The sequence below is a fragment of the Pagrus major genome, chromosome 21 (assembly GCF_040436345.1).
Source record: "Pagrus major chromosome 21, Pma_NU_1.0".
Lineage (NCBI taxonomy): Eukaryota > Metazoa > Chordata > Actinopteri > Spariformes > Sparidae > Pagrus > Pagrus major.
Window position 1 is genome coordinate 31,801,508 of NC_133235.1, and position 27,510 is coordinate 31,829,017.

At 41.1% G+C, this 27,510-nt stretch overlaps 2 protein-coding genes across 2 annotated transcripts; both read right to left on the reverse strand.

Annotated features, from left to right (window-relative positions):
- Nucleotides 1-804: 804 nt before the first annotated feature.
- On the reverse strand, nucleotides 805-9,963 carry LOC141016575 (immunoglobulin lambda-1 light chain-like). The gene is made up of 6 exons (XM_073491031.1): nucleotides 9,921-9,963; nucleotides 9,510-9,828; nucleotides 4,276-4,316; nucleotides 1,846-2,145; nucleotides 1,659-1,730; nucleotides 805-1,374 (listed from the first exon to the last, which is right to left on the reverse strand). Exons 1-6 carry the CDS (start codon nucleotides 9,961-9,963, stop codon nucleotides 1,265-1,267), a joined length of 885 nt encoding a protein of 294 aa, XP_073347132.1. The 3' UTR covers nucleotides 805-1,264.
- A 4,046-nt stretch (nucleotides 9,964-14,009) lies between these two features.
- On the reverse strand, nucleotides 14,010-23,443 carry LOC141016642 (immunoglobulin lambda-1 light chain-like). The gene is made up of 6 exons (XM_073491132.1): nucleotides 23,401-23,443; nucleotides 22,985-23,308; nucleotides 17,455-17,496; nucleotides 15,084-15,386; nucleotides 14,893-14,967; nucleotides 14,010-14,576 (listed from the first exon to the last, which is right to left on the reverse strand). Exons 1-6 carry the CDS (start codon nucleotides 23,441-23,443, stop codon nucleotides 14,467-14,469), a joined length of 897 nt encoding a protein of 298 aa, XP_073347233.1. The 3' UTR covers nucleotides 14,010-14,466.
- Nucleotides 23,444-27,510: the final 4,067 nt, after the last annotated feature.

Sequence of the window (27,510 nt, forward strand, 5' to 3'; positions counted from 1 at the left end):
GTGACTGCTGTCAAAATACACTGAATGATTGTGGTGGAAAAGCTGTAAGACCTACCAACCTTCAAACTGGAGGCCGACTGATGAAGCTGCTGTGTGATCATTTTATAGCAGCTGTAGCTTCAAAGGGGGCGGCAATACTCAGGCTCAGTCCATAGGGACTTGGCTTGGGGACTCAAAGGTGGCCGGTTCAAGTTCCACTCGGACCAAAAAAGTATGATGTGGACTAGTAATGGAGAATGCTAGTTCACATCCTGGGCATTTGCCAAGGTGCCCTTGAGCAAGGCACCAACCCCTAACACTGCTCGTTGGGCGCTGTGCATGTGGCAGCCCCTTCACTCATCTCCTCTATACACTGTGTATGTGAGTGATAAAAAGAATTTCCCCTTGTGGGATTAAAAATACTACAATTAAATTAAAGCAGCTCGCTCTGCTGTTTGTTCATGTGTGTAAACAACAGTGTCATCAGCGTAGAGTTTTACATCCACACTGACACAATTATAAAAGGGGCTCAGCACTGAACCTGGTGGCACAGCCTCACCTCCTGACTTGTAAATAATAGCTATATGTTTCTGTTCACTTCTCTTTCTTTAGCTTTGTTGTCCTTGTTTAGCTGTATGCTTATATTCACATCTTCCTGTACATTTGTTCTTGCTGCTGTGTGAAAGTATATTGAGAGCTACTTACAACCAGAGTCAAATGACTTGTAGGTGTCAACATACATGGCCCATGAAGTTGATTCTGTTTCTGACTGTTGCTCTGAAGCCAAACTGAAGTCCATAAAAACAAGGCTGTTTCTAAAATACACACTGTGATTTTTCACTTTATTGAGAATGTTACACTGAGAGAATTTGACAAAGCTGCCACACTCTGCATAATGTATTAAAAAGAAAGACAAGAAGAGAAAAATACTAAAACAATCAAATATCTAACAGACAGCTAATGATTCAGCTTCATTTGCTATTATTATACAAGTCACAATTCAAAGTGGAAATAAACTAGAGGATGAAAATAACACTATACCACAGAATTTATACTCAGTCACTGCAGATATATATATGTGTATATATGTATTTATATATGTAGGATGACTGTATCTAACCTGTGCATAAAAAGACACATTTTACAACCAACCACAAAACATGAAAACATTTGTGACTGCTGATCAAAGTGATCAATGAGATGAACTGATGAGATCTGATGGTGAGAAAAGGCGAGCAGAAAACAGTCAGTCAGCATGTGTGCAGTTGGTGGACGGTCCCTTGTTTCAGAGGATCATCAGCAGAGAGAGTCCACAGCAGTACACCAGACTCTTCACTATCAGCACTGTGTAGAGCACACAGAGCAGCTTCACCCTGCACTGAGACTGGAAGGACACTGACAGACACACAGACAGACAGACAGACAGACAGACAGACAGACACACAGACAGACACACAGACAGACACACAGACTGTTAATTTCTTCAGAATATCATCACATTTTCATCAGTAGATTTTGGACTTTTCCAGACGGGACAACCGTCTTTACATGAAGACAGGGGTCAGCTACAATTTGAATGAAAGCTCAAAGGCCCTTATTAAATACAACAAGTCAGGGCCCCAACAAGCTTTTTAGAGGCCCTGAACAGGATTTGACTTTCTGCTTTATCAAGATCTTACAGTCGGCTTGCTGCAGAGCTGGCAGGTCTGCTGGCTCTCTCTCTGGAGGACAGGCTGCTGGAGCTGGAACCTCTGAAACAGAAGAGGAGGCCAAAAGAAATGTCAGTCCTCTGCTCCTCTGCTCTCTTTGACAGCGTCTCCACATGAAGCTGAATCACTGCTGAGCACAGTCACAAGCCTTCATTACCTTGTTCTGTTTGGGCCTCCACTGTGCCCCCCTCGTGCTGGACGGAGCAGCGGTATTTATACGTGTAGAGAGCGTCCCCGTCAACCAGCAAGATGGCGGCGGTGCGTCCCGACTCTCTGAGCTCCAGCTGCTCTCCCTCAGCAGGGAGCCACTCCTCCTCATTCTCCTTTCGTCTGTTCCAGGAGAACCGGACCAGAGGAGGAAACATGGCTGAGGCCACACACAGCAGGGAGCTGTTCCCCTCCAGGTGGGCTCTGGATGCTGCTGGGTACACGCTCACCACGGGCTTCACTACCTGCTCTGAAGTTTGACAGCAGCAACAAGCAGCACAGACACACATTGACACAGTCAACAGCAGCTTACAGCACTGCACTGCATTCAGTGTGATCCTGGAAACTACATGGACTCTGATCACTAAACTACTCATCAATACAGCACAAAGTCCAACACATAGACTGGATTCACCTGCACATCAAACACACTCATCATGTCATGTCATCATATGTTATATGGGGACAAACAACATTATGTGTTCAGCACTTCTTTCTTTCAATGTGGACATTCATCATTATTATGACGTTTACTAATAATAATATAACATCATATTTTCATACGATGGAAAATCTTCATGAGTATCATGATAAAAGACATATTATAATAAAGGACATATTTACCCTCAAGTTTAGTACCTGCTGACATTTTAATGTTTACATTATCCACCACATATTATAAATATTTTTAAAAAAATGCATCTCGAATTTCGTGTTTTTCATTAATATTTACACTTAAATACACAATTACAACTACATGTTTTCATGTGTCTAATGTGAATAAAAGACGTAATTTAATTTAAAAGAAGGTAAAACTTTGTTGGTCCCTGCAGGAAAAATTCATCTATATTATCAAAGTTAATAGCTTATAAATATTATGTTAACATACATTTTACCATGAAATACATTTTTAAATTACAACATGTGTAACATGTTATAGATTTACCAGCGTGTACTTTAGTCCAGCTGCTAAAGAAAAACAAATCAGTACTTCAATAATTTCATAACCTTTTTTCTCAATATTTTTAGATTCATACACAATTACATTGATATGTTCAGATATGTCAAATATGAAGAACGACTGCTTTGTAATAAAATATGAAGAAAGGTAAGAATTTATTTATCCTTGAGAGGAACTTTATTTATGATTAAATTAAATATGACAACATAACATTAACATAACATAAATCAATATATTATAATCTGCTCTATGGAAATCATCATATTATATCACACACTTATACATTTACTTTTAAAATGAAATTATTGAAATTAAGTTCGGCATTATTAATTTATTTCTGTTTAAATTGTCAGGTGAATTATTTATGACTATATTATATCAATTATTTAAAAGTCAATCAACAAAAAAACAATATATATTTGAATGTGTATATCTCCTATATCATTTTTATAATAGGCTTTTCATATTTTAGTATAATTATTATATTTATTTTATTGTGATGTCATATTCAGTATGTGTTTGTCTTCATGTGTAAATATATCTCACTAAAAGAAAAATGTACCATCATATAAAATACAATTGTCATGTTGCAGTTTGACCATTTACATTTATTATAGCGATTTTAATTTATAATCTAATTACTGTAATATAATATAATATAAAAAATATAATATGTCTTAATGAAATCACAACATGTGCAGTATCTAATACACAATATTTACCATCATATGTTTACAAAATATTTTAACTTTTAAGTATTTTAAATCATATTCGGCTTCATTTACTATTTATTTTATATATTTACATCAAAGGTGTTTTAACATACAAACACATATATGTGTGTGTCATCTTATATCATATGTTGAAACATATAAATAATATCCATATCTTATATTTATTGTAATATCATATTCAGTATGTGTTTCCTTCATGTATAAATATATCTCACACTAAAGACATATGTACCATCATATAAAATACATTTGACCATTTAATAAAGACTTATTAATTATCCTATACAACATATTTAAAGTTATATGTTTTTCAGATACATTTCCTGACATATATTTGATGTTTAATATCATATATGATGTTGTTTTATAAAAACAAGAGATGGTGCTGAATTACTGAGAGGATCAAATACTGTATATTTGTAACATTGTCAATATCAGACTTTTTCTATATGAATCAGTTTGATCTCCTGCAGAAATAAAGAAGAACTTCAGTTGTGCAGTGAGATTTAAACATCTTTTCAGGAGTTATGAACCTTTTTATGTAACAATAGCTGCACAGCTGCAAGAATTCTCTACTAATTATGAACAAACTAACATGTAAAGCCTGAAGCAGCAGAAACTCATTAAAAACACATTTTCAACGTGTTCAATAAACAACTGAAGGAAAATGAAGCTTCATTCTTACCTGTTACAAACAGTTTAGTTCCAGAGCCAAAGATCAGGTATCGATACCTCGTGTCCTCCCACAGTGAGACAGCGTAATACAAAAACCTGTGTGCTGTTGAACGTGTCGGCTGAGGTGAACGAGTCCAAATGATGAAGCAGGATCATATTTCAGCTCCATGATGTGTTTCTCTAATGTTCATATCAACATGACTGTCTCTTCTTTATTGTCTTTTAGACACACTAGCAGTGTTGCTCTATGGATGCTGATGTCTGTCGCTCCACTACTTTAGTCCACATGGATTGGACCTGGACCAAAGGATGGATGGATGGACTGACATGACATGACATTTTCTACAGACATTCTTGGTCCCCAGAGGATGAACTTCATTCATTGACTTTGTTGATTCTGACTTTGTATCTAGCTCCACCAGCAGGTCCACCAGTTCCTGGTCCTCAGTTGGTGGGGCCGGTCGACACCTGTTCCCGCTTCCTTGTCGGCGGGTCAGCAGACTTGGTCCAGAGCCGGGACCAGCGGTCTTTCCTGATGCCCGTCCAGACCTCCAGCTGCCGGCCTCCTGCTCTGCCTTGCAGCAGTCCTCTGTTCCTGTTCTGCAGCAACCTGTCTGAGCTGAGCTGCAGCTGTCTCCAGTTCCTGTGCTGAATCAGTCTCCTGTGGCTGTGGTTCTGTAACCTCTTGTTTTCCTGACTCTGACAGCTCCACCAGCTCCAGTGGCAGCTCCTGCCAAATCTCTCAGGGGGGCAACTGTTGTGATGATGTCTGAGGTGACTCAGGTAAAATGAATCTCCAGATGTGTTGATGTTGAACGTTTGTGATGGACTGAAGGATGAAGTGTTCCTTTATTTGTTGATGTGTTCATGTGTTATATGTCCTCCTCTGAGTTGTGGTAACGTTAGCCATGTTGACTTGACCGTGGTGTCAGAATAATCAGAGACATGAGCCTTCGACCGTAGACCAATATTTTAGTGGAAACCTCTGTCAACGTGTTGTTGAAACCATCTCAGCAATAAAATTCATCACATCTTCTATGTAGTGGCCATGTTGTTTCCACAATAAGAGCTGATGAAGCAAATGAAATCAACAAGTCAGAAGAAAAACATTCCAGGTTGGAAAGAGGACCATCCAAGAAAACGTGTTAGTGAAGCCTCCAGGAAGCCATAGAGGTGCATTGCTGAGCCTAAAAGCTTCAGAATGGAAGTTGATCAGAGCATCTGGACGATTTTCAACCAGACTGAAATCTCCCTAAAGGGACAGACATGGCTGCTGCTGCAACTGGTTTTGATCAGGTGTTCAGAAACAGGACACACTGTGTAAAAGCTGGTAGAGTTTAATCATTCATGAAGAAAATTATAATACTAAAGATGATGATAATAATAAATTACATTTATCATTTTCTTTTTTTTTTGTGGCTCAAGGAGGGCGACGCCCTCTCGCCCTCTATTGGCCGGCCGCCCCTGTAGAGATCCCTCCTTTACCACCGGTCCCACCAGTCTCTAGAGCTGCTCCACCAGCACCACGGCCTTCAGGGTCGTCCTGCAGAGCGGCTCCACCAGTCCTGGTTGTTTCCCAGCCCAGTCTCCAGTGTGGCTCCATCTGTGTCACCAGCGTCCAGGCCTTCACCCTCCAGACCTGCTGTGTCCATTGTCCTGAGGTCTACAGCTCCACGTGTCCTGCCCCGAGGCCAGCCCACCTGAGGTCTCTTTCCCCTCCTCACCAGCCTCCAGACGATCTGCCTGAGACCTCGACTCTTCTGCCTTGTTTTGTTCCTCGTGAAGTTAATTTGTGTTGATTATAACTTTCTGTGTGTCCCGTGTCTGCATCTGGCTCCTCTACTCTCCACTAAGAACATCAGTGTGACAGAAACTTGAATTCAGAAGGTGTACAGTTGTGTTTTTCTGTTTGTGAGGAGAAAAGGTGTCAAAATATTTTCTATCTGGACATTTTGTGAGTTTATTTTGTTGACTTATCAGGCTGAGGAGCAAACCTGCCTTCACATACATGTCAACATGTCCCAGCTGAGATGATATGAGAGCTAGCTGGTTAGCATGCTAGCATTCAATTTACATTCACAGAAATCTTTATTTTAAAAATATTTGAATTGTTTTCAGAGTTTCTGTTTTTGTTTGTACTTGAATGTATTTTTCCATTGAAAGCTGACTTTGCACTACCCTATCAGGTTCTGGAGCCAGGAGCCACTGTGGTGTTCAGCAGCACAGACAAGAGTTGTTATTGTGAGCCAATAAAGTTCTATCAGGTCAGAACCACAATCCAGAACCTGCTTTGATAGCACACATCAGAAACACAGCTCAGAGTCCCAGGGGGTGTAGAGGGAGGCAGTGGGTGCAGAAGGAGTGGGTTACAAAATCATTGTAATGTCCCTGTGATTTGTAACAGAGTGAATGGTGTCTCTGTCTCAGCCACTCCGCCCTCCTATCACTTGTCTCTGCATTATGTAACTGTGGTGAGCGGGGAGCATCACAGTGTGTAACTCTTTACAGCAGCACATCACACACAGCACCATATCAGTGACTTTAGTCCATCATATTTTATGGAGAAAATGTTTTGTGGTTTTCCCTCTGATGTCCTCCGGCTGCTCTGCCTCCACCTGATGCTAACGTTAGCTACGACTTAGCTCTGCTAGCTGACTCTGCTCGGAGCACCGCCGGGGAGTGTTGGTGTTTACACCGCTGTCACAGCAGCTTCAGACCACCAGGAGGAGGGTTTTAGGTCCGGGGCCGGAACGGGCAACAGAACCGGGCTCAGCAGCCTCCATGGACATCATGACAAAGGTGAAGAGACAGAAGAGGACGCTGACAGGAAATTAAGAGCAGAGACAGAGACAGTGACCGAGCGAGAGACAAAAGACAAAAGACAGAGTCTCAGACTGGCTTTTAGTGGTCAGAGACAGCTTCACTAAATAAAAGTCTGCAGACAGACGCAGAGCTGTGTTGTGTGAAGCACTTGTTCAAACTTTGAGTGTTTTGTTTGTAGTTAAAACGTAATGTTTCATTACATCTGAGAAATTGTTACAGAAACCTGGAATTTGTATTCACACAGTTGTGTTGGCAAATCGCACAAAATACACATTTCTACATATTGTTGCTGTAACGCAGGTTACAGATGATGATCTTCTGGACCTTTGCTTGAAGAAGTTTTCTCTGACTCTCTCTGGACCATTTTTCCTCTGAATCCTGCCATTCTGTCAGTTTGACAGGATTCTGAATGCTCTCTGTTCAAACTCGGGTCGCTCAGTTATTCTAGAAGCAGTTCTATTACATTCATAGAAAATCTGTGAACATCCCGACAGCAATCAATAAATCAAACGCTCTGACAAATACCAGAAAATAAATCCAGTATCTGTGGCTGCTGCAGGCTCTAATAAGCCCGTCCAATGGTTCTGTTTGACCCGTATGAAATGATTGGACAGGCTACCTGTCTGTCTACATACGTACCTGTCTGTCTGCTCGCACTCTGACCTTTGCACTCTGCATCACTGTGTATGACCGGAGTCTTCCACAGGGCGAGGTGATGTTTGCTAAAGCTGTTAGCGAGCTAGTGGCACAAGAATGGCAGAGAAAATGCAGCCAAAGTTCCCAATGCTAACATGCTAGCTGGACAGCGGTGAGTACTGACAACAGCCATGTTTGTTGTTCCGTTCATGATGATAATGTCAGCTGGTCTCTTATGTGAGTGAGACATGAGGTGGTTGGGTACGGTTAGCGATGACGATGTGCTGCGTTCACTGTCCACAGCCTCTGAGCCTGCTCTTCAGCAGCTTGATAACTCAGGAACACAAAGCACACAGCCCCTGAGCCACAGAGCGATGAGCAGCAGCGGCAGTGACAGACTGTCGTTCAGCCGCTAAACAAGTAGCACAAAGCACACGCACAGACCCCCTGAGCCAATAACAGAGCTGCTGCGGCAGCAACGCACTCCTGTAGCAGCTAACGTTAGCATAAAGCACACACCTGAGAAAGTGTGGCTCTTACCGACCCCAACTTTAATACATATTGTTCAAACTACCATTGACTTGTACATTTAGTCCGTCTGGCCTCTCCGGACACAAAGAGTACAGAAGTGGATTGAGTCTCTGTGTCAATCTGTCAAACGAGACACAGATTCAGTGCTGCGCAGTGCATTCTGGGAGTTGTAGGTTTTCCAACTCTTCAACAAAAGCACTGAAATACTCCTTAAACATGTGACCTTTGTGGCCATGTTTGTTTGTTTGTTTGTTTGTTTCTGTGTGTCTGTGTATGTTTGTTTGTTTGTGTGTGTTTGTTTGTGTTTGTTTGTTTGTGTTTGTTTGTTGACTGCATCAGTTTGTGTAACAGCCACTGGGAAACCTCCTGGTTCTCCCAATGACCAGTCGGCCCTTGATGACACAAAGTCATTTCAGCCTCTGTTCATATAAAATCTTGACTTGTGCAGCTTTAAATGTTACAAAGTGTTTCATTCTTTAAAGTTTCAGTCAGTTGATTCAAAATCAAGTCATTAACTTTCCAGATGCTGAAGTGTCGGTCTGGAGACACTTTTGTCCTGATGGTGGCGCTAGAGGAAAGGTCAGGAGGTCACCATAAATGTTGGGGTTCATCCTCTGGGAAGCAGAAACATCCACAGGAACCTGATGGAAACGTGTCCAACAAGACGAGCGTCCTAATAAGCCGCTGCTAGAAGGACAAAGTCCTGAGCTGACGTGTGTCCAAGATTTGTCTTTTAAAATGTAATAAAGTGAAATGATGGTGAAATCTGCTGAAAGGTGTTAAACAACAAGTGCTGCTGGAAGTGTTTTCATTCAGAGACATTAGTGTTGTGAGGGACGGATGGACTTTATTCAGCAGCAGGACGTTGGGCTGTAAACATCTGATTATGTTTGAGATCATTTTATTGAAATATTCTGAAGTATGTTTGTTGTTTTACTGATTCATCTGGATTATGTTTGAGTTTGTCATTGAATTATTTTCCTCTTTATTTTATCATTGTGTTTGTGTTTGTGTCCTTTTTCCTCACTGTGTGAAACAACAATAAACCTGCTGGAATATCTGATCAAAATATAAATAAATATAATATGAAATAAATCCTCAGTTCAGTGTGTTTGTGACTGTGGCTGAGATGGAGGTGAAATATGTGAACCTGGGCTGTGGTTTACTGCTCTCTTCCTGTCACAAACACTGTTTGACGTCTGTTCATCTGTTGGTTTTTGTTCAGGCTGCTCGCATCATTTCTCACTGTGGGGAGCACTCTTCCCACAGTAGCAGTAGTAGGTGGCTGAATGAAGGAGTTTAACTTTCTGGATCTTCAACTCACAGCCGTTCGTTTTATTCACAGCTGAGAAATCATCTTTCTGAGGATGATCGTACCTCTCAGTTATGGTACAACTGCTCTTGTCAATACCCAGAAGGTCTCTGAATGTTTCTGTGTCTTTCTTCTGGAGCCAGAATACATTATTATTGACGTCACACTGGTCAGTTCGACAGCTGAAGGAGACGTCTCCATCAACTCTCCTGGTCAATGTTAAATCGTCCTGAATCAGCTGTGCTGCCATGGCAACCAGCGCTGTAGAGAAGCAGACAGATAGATGAAGGTCAGTGTGACAGTGTTTGTTCCAGGTGGACTTTGTTGGCTCCTGATTGGCTGGAAACACTCACCTGAACACAGACAGCACAGAGCAGCAGCTGGGAGGAAAAGCATTTTGTGCAGTGGTGTTTCCTCTGGTGAACCTGGGGAGAAGTGGCGCTCTGACGCAGCTGAGGCCAAACGAGGACGAGCTGCGAGATCAGACGAGGGCCACGTGGTTTCTGACAGGTCCTCAGAGCTCCCATCAGCCCCTGCGGCGCACAGATAAGGCCGCCGCTGCCGATCGACGGCTCGGCTGAAGCTGCTGTGTGATAGAAATAGAAACAAACATTGATGTGAGCACAAACACATTCAGGTTGGTGGTGAATTTAGTTTATTGTGTCTCCTGTTGTTCAGTCTCTTCATTAAAGCTACACGATGTTTCACTGAGTGAAAGATTCAAAGCCAAGACTCCATCAAATGGATCATTTCAACATGTCTGCTGCATCATTTTACACACATTTCCCCAAAATCCAGCCTGACACATTTGGTATTCGTGTAAACTTTGGGATCTCCAGCAGAACGTCAGATAAAGTTCAGAGGGTTAGTTTGTAAAGACGAAGCCAGCGGAGGCTTCAGAAGAGTTGAAGTCCAGCTGTGCTCCTCATATGTGAAGCAGTGGTTCTGGTGCTGTTCCCTGGAAGGAGCACCAGAACCACTGGAAGGAGTTGATCACATGCTGGATTTCTGTGTTTGCTGCTGGTGCTGACATTAAACATCACAGAGAAACACCACCACCCTGTGGTCGCTCACAGGAAGTGCAGGGACATCCACGTGATGCTGATGACGGTCGCCATGACGACACGATGAAGCTCTGACCCACAGTGACATCTAGTGGATAAAAAACACACAGCAGTAAATGAGGAGTATTACTGGCATTATTGTTGTTCCTATCATACGCTGGTAAACACATTTGACCTGATAAGAAATAAAGAAAAACATTTATTTCAGTATAAAATATATTTATTGTCTCAGAAAGTAAATTAACATTTTCATATTTGGCAAACAACATTAAAAATGTATTGAATTTATGATGAATAATTATGAAGTGAATATATGTTTTGCTTTGCGTGTATATATGTAGTATTATAGAGAATATATATCATGAACAAGTCTCTGATTTATTATAGAAGTTAATGTTGTAGGTTTTATCTGATGGATGTTGTTTAATAAATTATTCTCCTTTATATTAAAAATACTGACTGTTTAATCTGTTGCAGATTGTTCAGATTAAGGTCTTTACACACTTATTTTGTTTATTTGGTGTGATTCATTATGAACTGATGTTGATGTCATCAGTACTACGGCCAAAAATCAACATCATCATTTCAAGACGAGGTCGATTTTTTGAGTCTTCGCGTTGCTGATGACGGCATCAACCAATCACGTTGTAGGAAACGGACGTCAGGTCACAGCTGATGAGACTGGCGGACCTGTTCAGCCGTGTCATTTTAGGAAGCCTTGGACGAGGGACGGGCCTTCATCCAGACCGTCTTTCTCCTCGTGAGTGAAACGTCGTCTGTTTGTGTTGGAGCTTTGAGCCTGTTTCAGATTTGACTCGACGGCAGCTTGGACATTTTTCAGAGCAGGTGGGACCTGAGACGAGGGCTCCACAGCTCTCGTCAAAGGTCCCTTCAAACAGCCTCTCAGCAGCAGCTCAGCTGGGGTAAAGCCAGCGGCTTCATTGAGCGCAGAGTTCAGGGCGAAACGCAACTCTGGTATGAAACGATCCCAACGCTGATGTTTGTCAGTGATCTCAGGAGAACTTCATTCTGAATCCACAACTGAGATCTGATCAGAAGATAACAGGCTGACTGAGAACTCCCACAACACCTGTCACTAGTTTTATAATATGAAGCTGGTTTTAGACTCAACATTGAATATTTCTATTGATTTTCTTCGTGTTTTCAGCTTCACTTCCTGTTTTTCATCCAAATGTTGAACTTTGCTTTTTGCTTCATCTCAATTTTATTGACTGTTCAGAACATTTAGCAAAATCTGTTTTATAAATAAAATTCAGTTTTCTCTTTCTTATTTTTATCAGTAATAACAGTAGTACTTTTATTCTTTATGATTGTCTCTTTGTCTTATTCTTTGATTCAATGCCCAGTTTTAATAAAATAACCTGAAACATTTTTGTGCCTTTTCTTTTCTCGATGAGACAAACTGTGAATCATTTCAGTGAACATCTTTGATGTGGATGTTATTAAACAGAGGAGAATTATAAATTTTTACCTTCAACGTCTCACCTGGATTCATATCAGTGTTTTCTTGAGACGTTTCAGTTTTATTTTGCACAATTTAAAAATAATAATAAACAGTGCAGGAAGAGGCAGAAAACCCAGAGGGCTGATCTGAGGCCTCCACCTAAATAATGTTAAGATAAGACAGTATAGTTATAGAAAACACATAATAAACTCACAGAAAATAATATGAACACATTACATTTATAAACTAGTCTGCAGAGTAACCTCACAGAATATTTAAGGTGGTGTCATTTCCTGTGTGAAGGAAATATTTTCTAATATTCTGAACAGGTGTTGAACACAAATCAAACCATTCTTCATTCAAACTGAATATTTGATCTAAATATCATATTTATTCATGAACATATAACAACATAGAAGCAGAAATAAAGTGAGACACATAAAAACACTGTCACATGGTGTTGCTATAGTATTAACTTGAACCATCTCAGAACATTCAGGATGAGTCAGTGAGTTTTGTTCTCAAGTTGAACAGTGGAGTTGATTTTAGTCTTCAGTCTCATTTCTCTTAGTTTCCTGTCTGTGTTTGTTAGGTTGACCTCTCTCAGTTTGCTCGACTGTAACAAACAGGAAAACTGACTTGTAAAATGCATCAGTAATAAGTGAGTGTAAATAATGACATCACAGCACAGCTTCTGTGTTTAAAGCCTTTATTTGACAGTTGTTTGTGCTGTGAAAATGCTGACAGGAACAGACTAAAGCTCCTGATTTAGTTCCTGAGTCTAGCTCCTGGAGCTCCTCACTTCTTGGACTATTTGATCAAAAAGCTCTTTGAGCTGCTGCACATGAACAAGAATGTGTTTGCATGAACGAGCTCCTCCAACCAGATAGTGTGACAGACACATCCTCACCAGACATGAACCACTGAGGCGTCAGATCAGAAAACACTCAGATGTGTTGTTTTGGAGGCCGCTGACAAAGAAGCCTTTTGTCAGTTTTCTATGAGGACTTGTTGGCTCTCATCAACACCAAGTGTGAACTGTAAAGTGAAGCTTTGATGGCTAAAATCACCATGAATAAAGTCCATGGACGTGAGCTCCAGGTGGGGGGTCACTGTTGGTCTCTGGGCTCAGTTCAACTTTGTGTGGGTGGAGGGCTCAGTGGAAAAAAGGCTTCCAGACAACAAAAGAAAAGACAAACCAGACCAGAGAGGGAGAGGAGTTGATGAGTGTGTACAGCAGCAGATGTGAATCTGTTCTCAGTGGTTATTAGGACTCATAAAAAACTGTTGAGAGCCAACCAGCACTTCCTTCCTGCAGCAGACGGGCTGTGTGGGTTTCTGCTCTGCAGCCTTCTCACCGTTAGCTGCACTTGTTCACATGAACAACACAATGACAGTTACAACAGCGCTCAGTACTCACTGTCTGAGCGTTCATCTGTCTTATTCACCTGGGAGACAAACCTGGGAGCTGAGAAGCTGAAATAAAAGGAGATCTGTTGATACTGTTTTATTGATTCTTCTCAAAGCAGCTCGCTCTGCTGTTTGTTCATGTGTGTAAACAACAGTGTCATCAGCGTAGAGTTTTACATCCACACTGACACAATTATAAAAGGGGCTCAGCACTGAACCTGGTGGCACAGCCTCACCTACTGACTTGTATATAATAGCTATATGTTTCTGTTTGCTTCTCTTTCTTTAGCTTTGTTGTCCTTGTTTAGCTGTATGCTTATATTCACATCTTCCTGTACATTTGTTCTTGCTGCTGTGTGAAAGTATATTGAGAGCTACTTACAACCAGAGTCAAATGACTTGTAGGTGTCAACATACATGGCCCATGAAGTTGATTCTGTTTCTGACTGTTGCTCTGAAGCCAAACTGAAATCCATAAAAACAAGTCTGTTTCTAAAACACACTGTGATTTTTCACTTTATTGAGAATGTTACACTGAGAGAATTTAACAAAGCTGCCACACTCTGCATAATGTATTAAAAAGAAAGACAAGAAGAGAAAAATACTAAAACAATCAAATATCTAGCAGACAGCTAATGATTCAGCTTCATTTTCTATTATTATACAAGTTACAATTCAAAGTGGAAATAAACTAGCAGATGGAAATAACACTATACCACAGAATTTATACTCAGTCACTGCAAATATGTGTGTATATATGTATTTATATATGTAGGATGACTGTATCTAACCTGTGCATAAAAAGACACATTTTACAACCAACCACAAAACATGAAAATTGACATTTGTGACTGCTGATCAAAGTGATCAATGAGATGAACTGATGAGATTTGATGGTGAGAAAAGGCGAGCAGAAAACAGTCAGTCAGCATGTGTGCAGTTGGTGGACGGTCCCTTGTTTCAGAGGATCATCAGCAGAGAGAGTCCACAGCAGTACACCAGACTCTTCACTATCAGCACTGTGTAGAGCACACAGAGTAGCTTCACCCTGCACTGAGACTGGAAGGACACTGACAGACAGACAGACACACACACAGACACACAGACAGACACACAGACACACAGACAGACACACAGACACACAGACAGACACACAGACACACAGACAGACACACAGACAGTTAATTTCATCAGAATATCATCACATTTTCATCAGTAGAACTTGGACTTTTCCAGACGGGACAACCGTCTTTACATGAAGACAGGGGTCAGCTACAATTTGAATGAAAGCTTAAAGGCCCTTATTAAATACAACGAGTCAGGGCCCCAACGAGCTTTTTAGGGGCCCTGAACAGGATTTGACTTTCTGCTTTATCAAGATCTTACAGTCGGCTTGCTGCAGAGCTGGCAGGTCTGCTGGCTCTCTCTCTGGAGGACAGGAGGCTGCTGGAGCTGGAACCTCTGAAACAGAAGAGGAGGCCAAAAGAAATGTCAGTCCTCTGCTCCTCTGCTCTCTTTGACAGCGTCTCCACATGGAGCTGAATCACTGCTGAACACAGTCACCAAGCCTTCATTACCTTGTTCTGTTTGGGCCTCCACTGTGCCCCCCTCGTGCTGGACGGAGCAGCGGTATTTATACGTGTAGAGAGCGTCCCCGTCAACCAGCAAGATGGCGGCGGTGCGTCCCGACTCTCTGAGCTCCAGCTGCTCTCCCTCAGCAGGGAGCCACTCCTCCTCATTCTCCTTTCGTCTGTTCCAGGAGAACCGGACCAGAGGAGGAAACATGGCTGAGGCCACACACAGCAGGGAGCTGTTCCCCTCCAGGTGGGCTCTGGATGCTGCTGGGTACACGCTCACCACGGGCTTCACTACCTGCTCACCTGAAGTTTGACAGCAGCAACAAGCAGCACAGACACACATTGACACAGTCAACAGCAGCTTACAGCACTGCACTGCATTCAGTGTGATCCTGGAAACTACATGGACTCTGATCACTAAACTACTCATCAATACAGCACAAAGTCCAACACATAGACTGGATTCACCTGCACATCAAACACACTCATCATGTCATGTCATCATATGTTATATGGGGACAAACAACATCATGTGTTCAGCACTTCTTTCTTTCAATGTGCACATTCATCATTATTATGACTATTACTAATAATAATAATATAACATCATATTTTCATACAATGGAAAATCTTCATGTGTATCATGATAAAAGACATATTATAATAACGGACATATTTACCCTCAAGTTTAGTACCTGCCGCCATTTTAATGTTTACAATATCCACCACATATTATAAACATTTTTAAAAAATGCATCTTGAATTTCATGTTTTTCATTAATATTTACACTTAATACACAATTACAAATACATGTTTTCATATGACTAATGTGAAAAAAGATGTAATTTAATTTAAAAGAAGGTAAAACTTTGTTGGTCCCTGCAGGACAATTCATCTATATTATGAAAGTTAATAGCTTATTAAATATTATGTTAACATACATTTTACCATGAAATACATTTTTAAATTACAACATGTGTAACATGTTACAGATTTACCAGCGTGTACTTTAGTCCAGCCGCTAACGAAAAACAAATCGGTACTCCAATAATTTCATAACATAAAATATTTTTACATTCATACACAATTACAATATGTTCAGATATGTCAAATATGAAGAACGACTGCTTTGTAATATAATATGAAGAAAGGTAAGAATTTATTTATCCTTGACAGGAACTTCACGTATGATTAAATTAAATATGACAACATAACATAACATAACATAAATCACTATATTATATCACACACTGCAAATACATTTACTTTAAAATAACTGAAATAAAGTTGAATATATATAATGAATATATTACATAAATTATTTAAAAGTCGATCAACTTAAAAAATACATATTTGCATGTGCCATTGTATATCATCATATATCATTTTAAAAAAAACGTTTTCTATATTTTAGTATAAATGGTATATTTTATATTTATTATGATGTCACATTCAGTATCTGTTTGTCTTCGCATATAAATATATCTTACACTAAAAGAAAAATGTACCATCATATAAAATACAATTGTCATGTTGCAGTTTGACCATTTAAATTTACTATAGTAAGTTTAATTTATAATCTAATTACTGTGATATAATATAAGATAAAAAATATAATATGTCTTAATGAAATCACAACATGTGCAGTATCTAAAACACAATATTTACCATCATATGTTTACAAAATATTTTAACTTTTAAGTATTTTAAATTATATTCAGCCTCATTTACTATTTATTTTATATATTTACATCAAAGGTGTTTTAACATACAAACACATATATGTGTGTGTCATCTTATATCATATGTTGAAACATATAAATAATATCCATATTTTACATTTATGGTAATATCATATTCAGTATGTGTTTCCTTCATGTATAAATATTTCTCACACTAAAAGACATATGTACCATCATATAAAATACATTTGACCATTTAATAAAGACTTATTAATTATCCTGTACAACATATTTAAAGTTATATGTTTTTCAGATACATTTCCTGACATATATTAAATGATGTTTAATATCATATATGATGTTGTTTTATAAAAACAAGAGATGGTGCTGAATTACTGAGAGGATCAAATACTGTATATTTGTAACATTGTCAATATCAGACTTTTTCTATATGAATCAGTTTGATCTTCTGCAGAAATAAAGAAGAACTTCAGTTGTGCAGTGAGATTTAAACATCTTTTCAGGAGTTATGAACCTTTTTATGTAACAATAGCTGAATGGCTGCAAGAATTCTCTACTAATTATGAACAAACTAACATGTAAAGCCTGAAGCAGCAGAAACTCATTAAACACACATTTTCAACTTGTTCAATAAAACAACTGAAGGAAAATGAAGCTTTATTCTCACCTGTTACAAACAGTTTAGTTCCAGAGCCAAACATCCAGTAGTCTCCCACAGTGAGACAGCGTAATACAAAAACCTGTGTGCTGTTGAACGTGTCGGCTGAGGTGAACGAGTCCAAATGATGAAGCAGGATCATATTTCAGCTCCATGATGTGTTTCTCTAATGTTCATATCAACATGACTGTCTCTTCTTTTATTGTCTTTTTAGACACACTAGCAGTGTTGCTCTATGGATGCTGATGTCTGTCGCTCCACTACTTTAGTCCACATGGATTGGACCTGGACCAAAGGATGGATGGATGGACTGACATGACATTTCTACAGACATTCTTGGTCCCCAGAGGATGAACTTCATTCATTGACTTTGTTGATTCTGACTTTTTATCCAGAGCCACCAGCAGGTCCACCAGTTCCTGGTCCTCAGTTGGTGGCCCAGTTGACACCTGTTCCTGCTTCCCTATCGGCGGGTCAGCAGACTTGCTCCAGAGCCGGACCAGTGGTCTTTCCTGATGCCCGTCCAGACCTCCAGCTGCCGGCCTCCTGCTCTGCCTTGCAGCAGTCCTCTGTTCCTGTTCTGCAGCAACCTGTCTGAGCTGAGCTGCAGCTGTCTCCAGTTCCTGTGCTGAATCAGTCTCCTGTGGCTGTGGTTCTGTAACCTCTTGTTTTCCTGACTCTGACAGCTCCACCAGCTCCAGTGGCAGCTCCTGCCAAATCTCTCAGGGGGGCAACTGTTGTGATGATGTCTGAGGTGACTTAGGTAAATGAAGGCAGCTGATATTGTCATGTTGCAGTGAACTATTTGTACAGTTTGGATGAACATTACACAGTGATCATCAACAGATGGGTCACATTCATGAGTTCACCCTCAAGACACCTTTAGATGTAAAGGTAACTACATCTTAGAGCCAAATAAAGGACAGTGGCACTGGGCCTGATAATGTGCAATTAATAAAACTATTTACAGTTCAACTGTTGAGGAGATATAAATGCAGTGTTGGGAATGTTCAATTTAAATTCAATTGACTCACTTTATTTGAATATTTCCATTTGATGCTACTTTATGCTTCTACCCAGAGACAAATACTTGACTTTTTACTCCACTACATTTGTCTGACAGCTTTAGTTACTTTAACTTTTCAGATTACAGTTTTTCATCACCTTCCTGTCCAGTGAAAACCATGAATCTCCAGATGTGTTGATGTTGAACGTTTGTGATGAACTGAAGGATGAAGTGTTCCTTTATTTGTTGATGTGTTCATGTGTTATGTGTCCTCCTCTGAGTTGTGGTAACGTTAGCCATGTTGACTTGACCGTGGTGTCAGAATAATCAGAGACATGAGCCTCCGACCGTAGAGCAATATTTTAGTGGAAACCTCTGTCAACGTGTTGTTGAAACCATCTCAGCAATAAAATTCATCACATCTTCTATGTAGTGGCCATGTTGTTTCCACAATAAGAGCTGATGAAGCAAATGAAATCAACAAAGTCAGAAGAAAAACATTCCAGGTTGGAAAGAGGACCATCCAAGAAAACGTGTTAGTGAAGCCTCCAGGAAGCCATAGAGGTGCATTGCTGAGCCTAAAAGCTTCAGAATGGAAGTTGATCAGAGCGTCTGGACGTTTTTCAACCAGACTGAAATCTCCCTAAAGGGACAGACATGGCTGCTGCTGCAACTGGTTTGATAAGGTGTTCAGAAACAGGACACACTGTTGTAAAAGCTGGTAGAGTTTAATCATTCATGAAGAAAATTATAATACTGAAGATGATGATAATAATAAATTACATTTATCATTTTCTTTTTTTTTTGTGGCTCAAGGAGGGCGACGCCCTCTCGCCCTCTATTGGTCGGCCGCCCCTGTAGAGATCCCTCCTTTACCACCGGTCCCACCAGTCCTCTAGAGCTGCTCCACCAGCACCATGGGCCTTCAGGGTCGTCTTGCAGAGCGGCTCCACCAGTCTGGTTGTTTCCCAGCCCAGCCTCCAGTGTGGCTCCATCTGTGTGGCCAGCGTCCAGGCCTTCACCCTCCAGACCTGCTGTGTCCATTGTCCTGAGGTCTACAGCTCCACATGTGTCCTGCCCCGAGGCAGCCCACCTGAGGTCTCTTTCCCCTCCTCACCAGCCTCCAGACGATCTGCCTGAGACCTCGACTCTTCTGCCTTGTTTTGTTCCTCGTGAAGTTAATTTGTGTTGATTATAACTTTCTGTGTGTCCCGTGTCTGCATCTGGCTCCTCTACTCTCCACTAAGAACATCAGTGTGACAGAAACTTGAATTCAGAAGGTGTACAGTTGTGTTTTTCTGTTTGTGAGGAAAAAAGGTGTCAAAATATTTTCTATCTGGACATTTTGTGAGTTTACTTTGTTGACTTATCAGGCTGAGGAGCAAACCTGCCTTCACATACATGTCAACATGTCCCAGCTGAAATGATATGAGAGCTAGCTGGTTAGCATGCTAGAGCTCAATTTACATCCACAGAAATCTTTATCTTTAAAATATTTGAATTGTTTTCAGAGTTTCTGTTTTTGTTTGTACTTGAATGTATTTTTCCATTGAAAGCTGACTTTGCACTACCCTGTCAGGCTCTGGAGCAAGGAGCCACTGTGGTGTTCAGCAGCACAGACAAGAGTTGTTATTGTGAGCCAATAAAGTTCTAGCAGGTCAGAACCACAATCCAGAACCTGCTTTGATAGCACACATCAGAAACACAGCGCAGAGTCCCAGGGGGTGTAGAGGGAGGCAGTGGGTGCAGAAGGAGTGGGTTACAAAATCATTGTAATGTCCCTGTGATTTGTAACAGAGTGAATGGTGTCTCTGTCTCAGCCACTCCGCCCTCCTATCACTTGTCTCTGCATTATGTAACTGTGGTGAGCGGGGAGCATCACAGTGTGTAACTCTTTACAGCAGCACATCACACACAGCACCATATCAGTGACTTTAGTCCAACTGGATCATATTTTATGGAGAAAATGTTTTGTGGTTTTCCCTCTGATGTCCTCCGGCTGCTCTGCCTCCACCTGATGCTAACGTTAGCTACGACTTAGCTCTGCTAGCTGACTCTGCTCGGAGCACCGCCGGGGAGTGTTGGTGTTTACACCACTGTCACAGCAGCTTCAGACCGCCAGGAGGAGGAGGGCTTTAGGTCCGGGGCCGGAACGGGCAACAGAACCGGGCTCAGCAGCCTCCATGGACATCATGACAAAGATGAAGAGACAGAAGAGGACGCTGACAGGAAATTAAGAGCAGAGACAGAGACAGTGACCGAGCGAGAGACAAAAGACAAAAGACAGAGTCTCAGACTGGCTTTTAGTGGTCAGAGACAGTTTCACTAAATAAAAGTCTGCAGACAGACGCAGAGCTGTGTTGTGTGAAGCACTTGTTCAAACTTTGAGTGTTTTGTTTGTAGTTAAAACGTAACGTTTCATTACATCTGACAAATTGTTACAGAAACCTGGAATTTGTATTCACACAGTTGTGTTGGCAAATCCCACAAAATACACATCTCTACATATTGTTGCTACAACGCAGGTTACAGATGATGATCTTTTGGACCTTGGTAAATGGTCTTGCATTTCTATAAGGCTTTTCCAGTCTACTGACAGCTCAAAGCGCTTTACAATACTTGCCACATTCACCCATTCACACACACATTTATACACTGATGCCGGAGGCTGCCATGCAAGGTGCCAACTGGTCATCAGGAGCAATTTGGGGTTCAGTATCTTGCTCAAGGACACTACGACATGTAGCTGAGGGGAGCCGGGATTCAAACCAGTGACCTTCCGATTACTAGACGACCCGCTCTACCTCCTGAGCCACAGCAACCCCTTTGCCCTTTGCTTGAAGAAGTTTTCTCTGACTCCCTCTGGACCATTTGTCCTCTGAATCCTGCCATTCTGTCAGTTTGACAGGATTCTGAATGCTCTCTGTTCAAACTCGGGTCGCTCAGTTATTCTAGAAGCAGTTTTGTTACATTGATAGAAAATCTGTGAACATCCCGACAGCAATCAATAAATCAAACGCTCTGACAAATACCAGAAAATAAATCCAGTATCTGTGGCTGCTGCAGGCTCTAATAAGCCCGTCCAATGGTTCTGTTTGACCCGTATGAAATGATTGGACAGGCTACCTGTCTGTCTACATACGTACCTGTCTGTCTGCTCGCACTCTGACCTTTGCACTCTGCATCACTGCGTATGACCGGAGTCTTCCACAGGGCGAGGTGATGTTTGCTAAAGCTGTTAGCGAGCTAGTGGCACAAGAATGGCAGAGAAAGTGCAGCCAAAGTTCCCAATGCTAACATGCTAGCTGGACAGCGGTGAGTACTAACAACAGCCATGTTTGTTGTTCACGTTCATGATGATAATGTCAGCTGGTCTCTTATGTGAGTGAGACATGAGGTGGTTGGGTATGGTTAGCGATGACGATGTGCTGCGTTCACTGTCCACAGCCTCTGAGCCTGCTCTTCAGCAGCTTGATAACTCAGGAGCACAAAGCACACAGCCCCTGAGCCACAGAGCGATGAGCAGCAGCGGCAGTGACAGACTGTCGTTCAGCCGCTAAACAAGTAGCATGTGTGTGTCTGTGTATGTTTGTTTGTTTGTGTTTGTTTGTTGACTGCATCAGTTTGTGTAACGGCCACTGGGAAACCTCCTGGTTCTCCCAATGACCAGTCGGCCCTTGATGACACAAAGTCATTTCAGCCTCTGTTCATATAAAATCTTGACTTGTGCAGCTTTAAATGTTACAAAGTGTTTCATTCTTTAAAGTTTCAGTCAGTTGATTCAAAATCAAGTCATTAACTTTCCAGATGCTGAAGTGTCGGTCTGGAGACACTTTTGTCCAGATGGTGGCGCTAGAGGAAAGGTCAGGAGGTCACCATAAATGTTAGGGTTCATCCTCTGGGAGGCAGAAACATCCACAGGAAACTGATGGAAACGTGTCCAACAAGACGAGCGTCCTAATAAGCCGCTGCTAGAAGGACAAAGTCCTGAGCTGACATGTGTCCAAGATTTGTCTTTTAAAATGTAATAAAGTGAAATGATGTGGTGAAATCTGCTGAAAGGTGTTAAACAACAAGTGCTGCTGGAAGTGTTTTCATTCAGAGACATTAGTGTTGTGAGGGACGGATGGACTTTATTCAGCAGCAGGACGTTGGGCTGTAAACATTTGATTATGTTTGAGATCATTTTATTGAAATATTCTGAAGTATGTTTGTTGTTTTACTGATTCATCTGGATCATGTTTGAGTTTTGTCATTGAATTATTTTCCTCTTTATTTTATCATTGTGTTTGTGTTTGTGTCCTTTTTCCTCACTGTGTGAAACAACAATAAACCTGCTGGAATATCTGATCAAAATATAAATAAATATAATATGAAATAAATCCTCAGTTCAGTGTGTTTGTGACTGTCGCTGAGATGGAGGTGAAATATGTGAACCTGGGCTGTGGTTTACTGCTCTCTTCCTGTCACAAACACTGTTTGACGTCTGTTCATCTGTTGGTTTTTGTTCAGGCTGCTCGCATCATTTCTCACTGTGGGCGACATAACAGGAGCAGTAGTAGGTGGCTGAATGAAGGAGTTTAACTTTCTGGATCTCCAACTCACAGCCGTTCATTTTATTCACAGCTGAGAAATCGTCTTGCTGAGGATGATCGTACCTCTCAGTTATGGTACAACTGCTCTTGTCAATACGCAGAAACAATCTAAATGTTTCTGTGTCTTTCTTCTGGTACCAGTCTACATCATCATCAACGTCACACTGGTCAGTTCCTCGACAGCTGAAGGAGACTTTATCATCAACTCTCCTGGTCAATGTTAAATCGTCCTGAATCAGCTGTGCTGCCATGGCAACCAGCGCTGTAGAGAAGCAGACAGATAGATGAAGGTCAGTGTGACAGTGTTTGTTCCAGGTGGACTTTGTTGGCTCCTGATTGGCTGGAAACACTCACCTGAACACAGACAGCACAGAGCAGCAGCTGGGAGGAAAAGCATTTTGTGCAGTGGTGTTTCCTCTGGTGAACCTGGGGAGAAGTGGCGCTCTGACGCAGCTGAGGCCAAACGAGGACGAGCTGCGAGATCAGACGAGGGCCACGTGGTTTCTAACAGGTCCTCAGAGCTCCCATCAGCCCCTGCGGCGCACAGATAAGGCCGCCGCTGCCAATCGACGGCTCGGCTGAAGCTGCTGTGTGATAGAAATAGAAACAAACATTGATGTGAGCACAAACACATTCAGGTTGGTGGTGAATTTAGTAGCACAGACTGTTATCTGTTGTTGAACAGCTGTGATGAAAAGACTAAAGTACAAATCCACAAAACTCCTCCAAGGTGATTTGAAGCCTTAAACGTCCCCTTACATTTCTGTCATTTCACTCAATCATTTCATTTCTATGACATCAAACCTTTTCCACACAGTGTCACATCTTTATTGTGTCTCCTGTTGTTCAGTCTCTTCATTAAAGCTACATGATGTTTCACTGAGTGAAAGATTCAAAGCCAAGACTCCATCAAATGGAACATTTCAACATGTCTGCTGCATCATTTTACACACATTTCCCCAAAATCCAGCCTGACACATTTGGTATTTGTGTAAACTTTGGGATCTCCAGCAGAACGTCAGATAAAGTTCAGAGGGTAAGTTTGTAAAGACGAAGCCAGCGGAGGCTTCAGAAGAGTTGAAGTCCAGCTGTGCTCCTCATATGTGAAGCAGTGGTTCTGGTGCTGTTCCCTGGAAGGAGCTCAGGGCTCTGCTCTCTACTTCCTCCATGTAGAGGTCAGCCACAATGAGAGACGCTGGTGAAGCCACCACAGCTGTGCTTCTGCCTGTAAAAACCCTCCTTGGATGTGAAACAGGTGGTATTCAGGCAGAGGTCGGGGACAAAAAGTGGTCCGAATGAAGAGAGAAAATGTGTGGTTTGTAAGTGAGCTTTAAAACGACACATAGAAGTGTTTTCTGATGTGATGAAACTATCAGCAGGACCACATCATTTGTCTCTGTCTGTCAAAACTGTCAAATAACAACACAAATCAAAATATAAACTATAGAAGAGCAATTCAACTACAGCTTACAAGGCAAGCAGTACAAATACACACAGTACCCACCAGCAGAGATGTAGTTCAACTAATACTGCAGTACTGTCTCAAGTGAAGTGACACAGTGCTGTGATAAGTTACACTTCTATAGTTATAGTTAGTATAGTACATGTAAGAGTAATATGACACCATCTACTGTAACAGGCAGCAGCAGAATAATATAGTAATAATGTAGTTCATAATATAGTTGCAGTAGAAATAGTATTTGAAGTATTTTTAGAAGTAGTCACAACAATAATGCCAGTAATACTCCTCATTTACTGCTGTGTGTTTTTTATCCACTAGATGTCACTGTGGGTTTGTCGTCAGTAAAATAAGAGGTCAGAGCTTCATTGTGTTGTCATGGCGACCGTCATCAGCATCACGTGGATGTCCCTGCACTTCCTGTGACCGACCACAGGGTGGTGGTGTTTCTCTGTGATGTTTAATGTCAGCACCAGCAGCAAACACAGAAATCCAGCATGTGATCAGCTTTAGTTTGAAATGTGTCACACAGCCATGGTGGAAGAGCTGATTTATTGGTGTGACACCTATCTAACAGCATAAAGACACATGTAATGTCACACATGTGTTGTCTGCTGAGACAGCTGCAACATGTTGTCATTCTTCCAACAGGTTATCATGGTGGAAATGATCAAAGTGTTCAGAGTTATAACACAGATAACAGAACAAACATCCCTTCAGATAATATGAAATGTATCATAACTGTTCCTTCAGCTTCTTAAAGGAACACACGGACATTCGTCTGCTTTGGTTTGACGCTGTTATTCCATTTAAAGCAGATTTCAATCAGGAGAGACGAATGAATGAAGTAAAGATTGTTGCAATTGGTGGTAGGGCAGGAGTGGTTATACAAATTAATAATAAATGATAGTAATTATTAAAATTAAATGTATCAAAATTAATAATCAAATCATTAAAACGGGGCACCACCCTGGAATCAGGGACCAATAACCACACCAAAAACTGTTTCAAAAGAAGGTTTCACTTTAAATGTATTATGTTAGTGACCTCAGAATTGAAATAGCATTTAAACTATTTAGGGCTAAAAGAAAACTTACCACTACTACACTACAGCAATCTACAAACCAAAATTGAATATATTTGGCAAGTTATGAGTGCTTAATTTCTTCACGATTACCTCACACGGGGCACCATTGTTTGAATTGGTGGTAGGGCAGGTATAATTATTTTAATTAAATTAATCAAGTTTAATAATCAAATCATTAAAACAGGGCACGACCCTGGAATCAGGGACCAATAACCAAACCAAAAACAGTCTTAAAAGAAGGTTCCACTTTGAATGTAAATATTTGTAAAATATTTAGAATTAAAGGAACAGTGAAGGAAATGAATCCGACCACTGACCATCACAACCAGCAATTACCACTAGAATGGGTTGGCCTGCATGTGTCTGTATTGGAGGTAATCTGTCTGTTGAACTCCAACCTGTGTGTGGGAGGTCTCATCTTTCCCGGCCTGGACCTTTTGTTGCAGGCGGAAGTTGTCACGCTGCAACTGGGCAAGCTATTCTTGGTTCGCTGTGGCTTGCAGCTGTGCTTTGCGCTGGTACAGTAGTGCTATTTGACCAAGCACCTCTGGTGTGGTGAGTTGCAGCTTTCCAGTCGGGTCATTGACATAGCTTCTGTAATTTCTCATCGCTGGTGCTTACGTTACAGCCATTTAGGTGGCCTCTATCTTCTATGGAGAGGCAGAGGAGACCAGCGACCACATCCTGCAGGGCTGGGTCATCTGACTCATGAGGAGCACTGGCTACTGTCACACTGGGGTTTTGTCTACTCATTTTACTGAAGTAGCGGCGACAGCCAGTGGGTTCAATAAATTATGTGAAGGGCTGCTGTGTTGCTGACGCTGATGCACAAGATGAGAGGCTTTACCTGGGACTCACAATCCTACCTGTCAGTAGGTGTTATGCTAATTACTCTCATGCAACCTATCCTATTGGGATGTTAATAACAGGGCTTCAGCACTTCTGGGGGAGTAATAGCCAAGTTAATAGTGTTAGTGACCTCAGAATTGAAATAGCATGTAAACTATTTAGGGCTAAAAGAAAAACTTACCAATCCTACACTACAGCAATCTACAAACCTAAATTGAATATATTTGGCAAGTTATGAGTGCTTAATTTCTTTACGATTACCTCACACGGGGGCACCATTGTTTGAATTTGTGGTAGGGCAGGTATAATTATTTTAATTAAATTAATCAAATTTAATAATCAAATCATTAAAACAGGGCACGACCCTGGAATCAGGGACCAATAACCAAAAACAGTCTTAAAAGAAGGTTTCACTTTAAATGTAAATATTTGTAAAATATTTAGAATTAAAGGAACAGTGAAGGAAATGAATCTGAGCACTGACATGAACAGCAATTACCACAAAACATGCATAAAATAATCACAGAAACTGTTCTGTACAATATAATAGAATTTATTAATGTTAACAAATTGATCAATAATCAATAATACTTCAATTGACAAAAATCTATCATTCAACTACAGTAGTTCAACTATGAAACTAAAACAATAAGACAAGCTCAAGCAACAAACAAGCACGCTGTGTGTGTGTGTTAGTGTGTGTGTGTGTGTGTGTGTGTGAAAGAGGGAGAGGGAGAGAGAGAGAGAGACAAAGAAAGAGAGCCAAAAAAGGATGGGCTTGAAGAGAGAGAGCCAAGATGGCTGACGCGATCTCTTGGAAGACAAGTGAGTGTTCAAAGCTGCGCAAGGCTTGAACAAACCATGGCAGAACACTGTTGTTGTCATGTGCAATTTTGAATACACACAAGACACTGCTCCCTTTGCTCCTTTTAATTATGATAAATAATAAGATCCAATTTTACATTAGATTGCCTCGGGAGCACCACCCTTACAGAAGGGAAAAGATAGCCAATTCAATAAATCAGTCTCATAAAAAGGTACTGAACTGTCGGTTTTCTGATTGTGCCAA

Excerpts from the sequence above, each read along its gene's own strand:
- LOC141016575 (XM_073491031.1), bottom strand. The coding sequence starts at position 9,963 with ATGCTTTTCCTCCCAGCTGCTGCTCTGTGCTGTCTGTGTTCAG. Across the intron at positions 1,731-1,845 it reads GGAGGCCCAAACAGAACAAG|AGGTTCCAGCTCCAGCAGCC; the intron begins GTAATGAAGGCT and ends CTTCTGTTTCAG. Across the intron at positions 1,375-1,658 it reads AGCTCTGCAGCAAGCCGACT|TGTCCTTCCAGTCTCAGTGC; the intron begins GTAAGATCTTGA and ends TGTGTCTGTCAG.
- LOC141016642 (XM_073491132.1), bottom strand. The coding sequence starts at position 23,443 with ATGCTTTTCCTCCCAGCTGCTGCTCTGTGCTGTCTGTGTTCAG. Across the intron at positions 17,497-22,984 it reads CTCCTGTTATGTCGCCCACA|ACTACTGGATGTTTGGCTCT; the intron begins GTGAGAAATGAT and ends TCACTGTGGGAG. Across the intron at positions 14,577-14,892 it reads AGCTCTGCAGCAAGCCGACT|TGTCCTTCCAGTCTCAGTGC; the intron begins GTAAGATCTTGA and ends TCTGTCTGTCAG.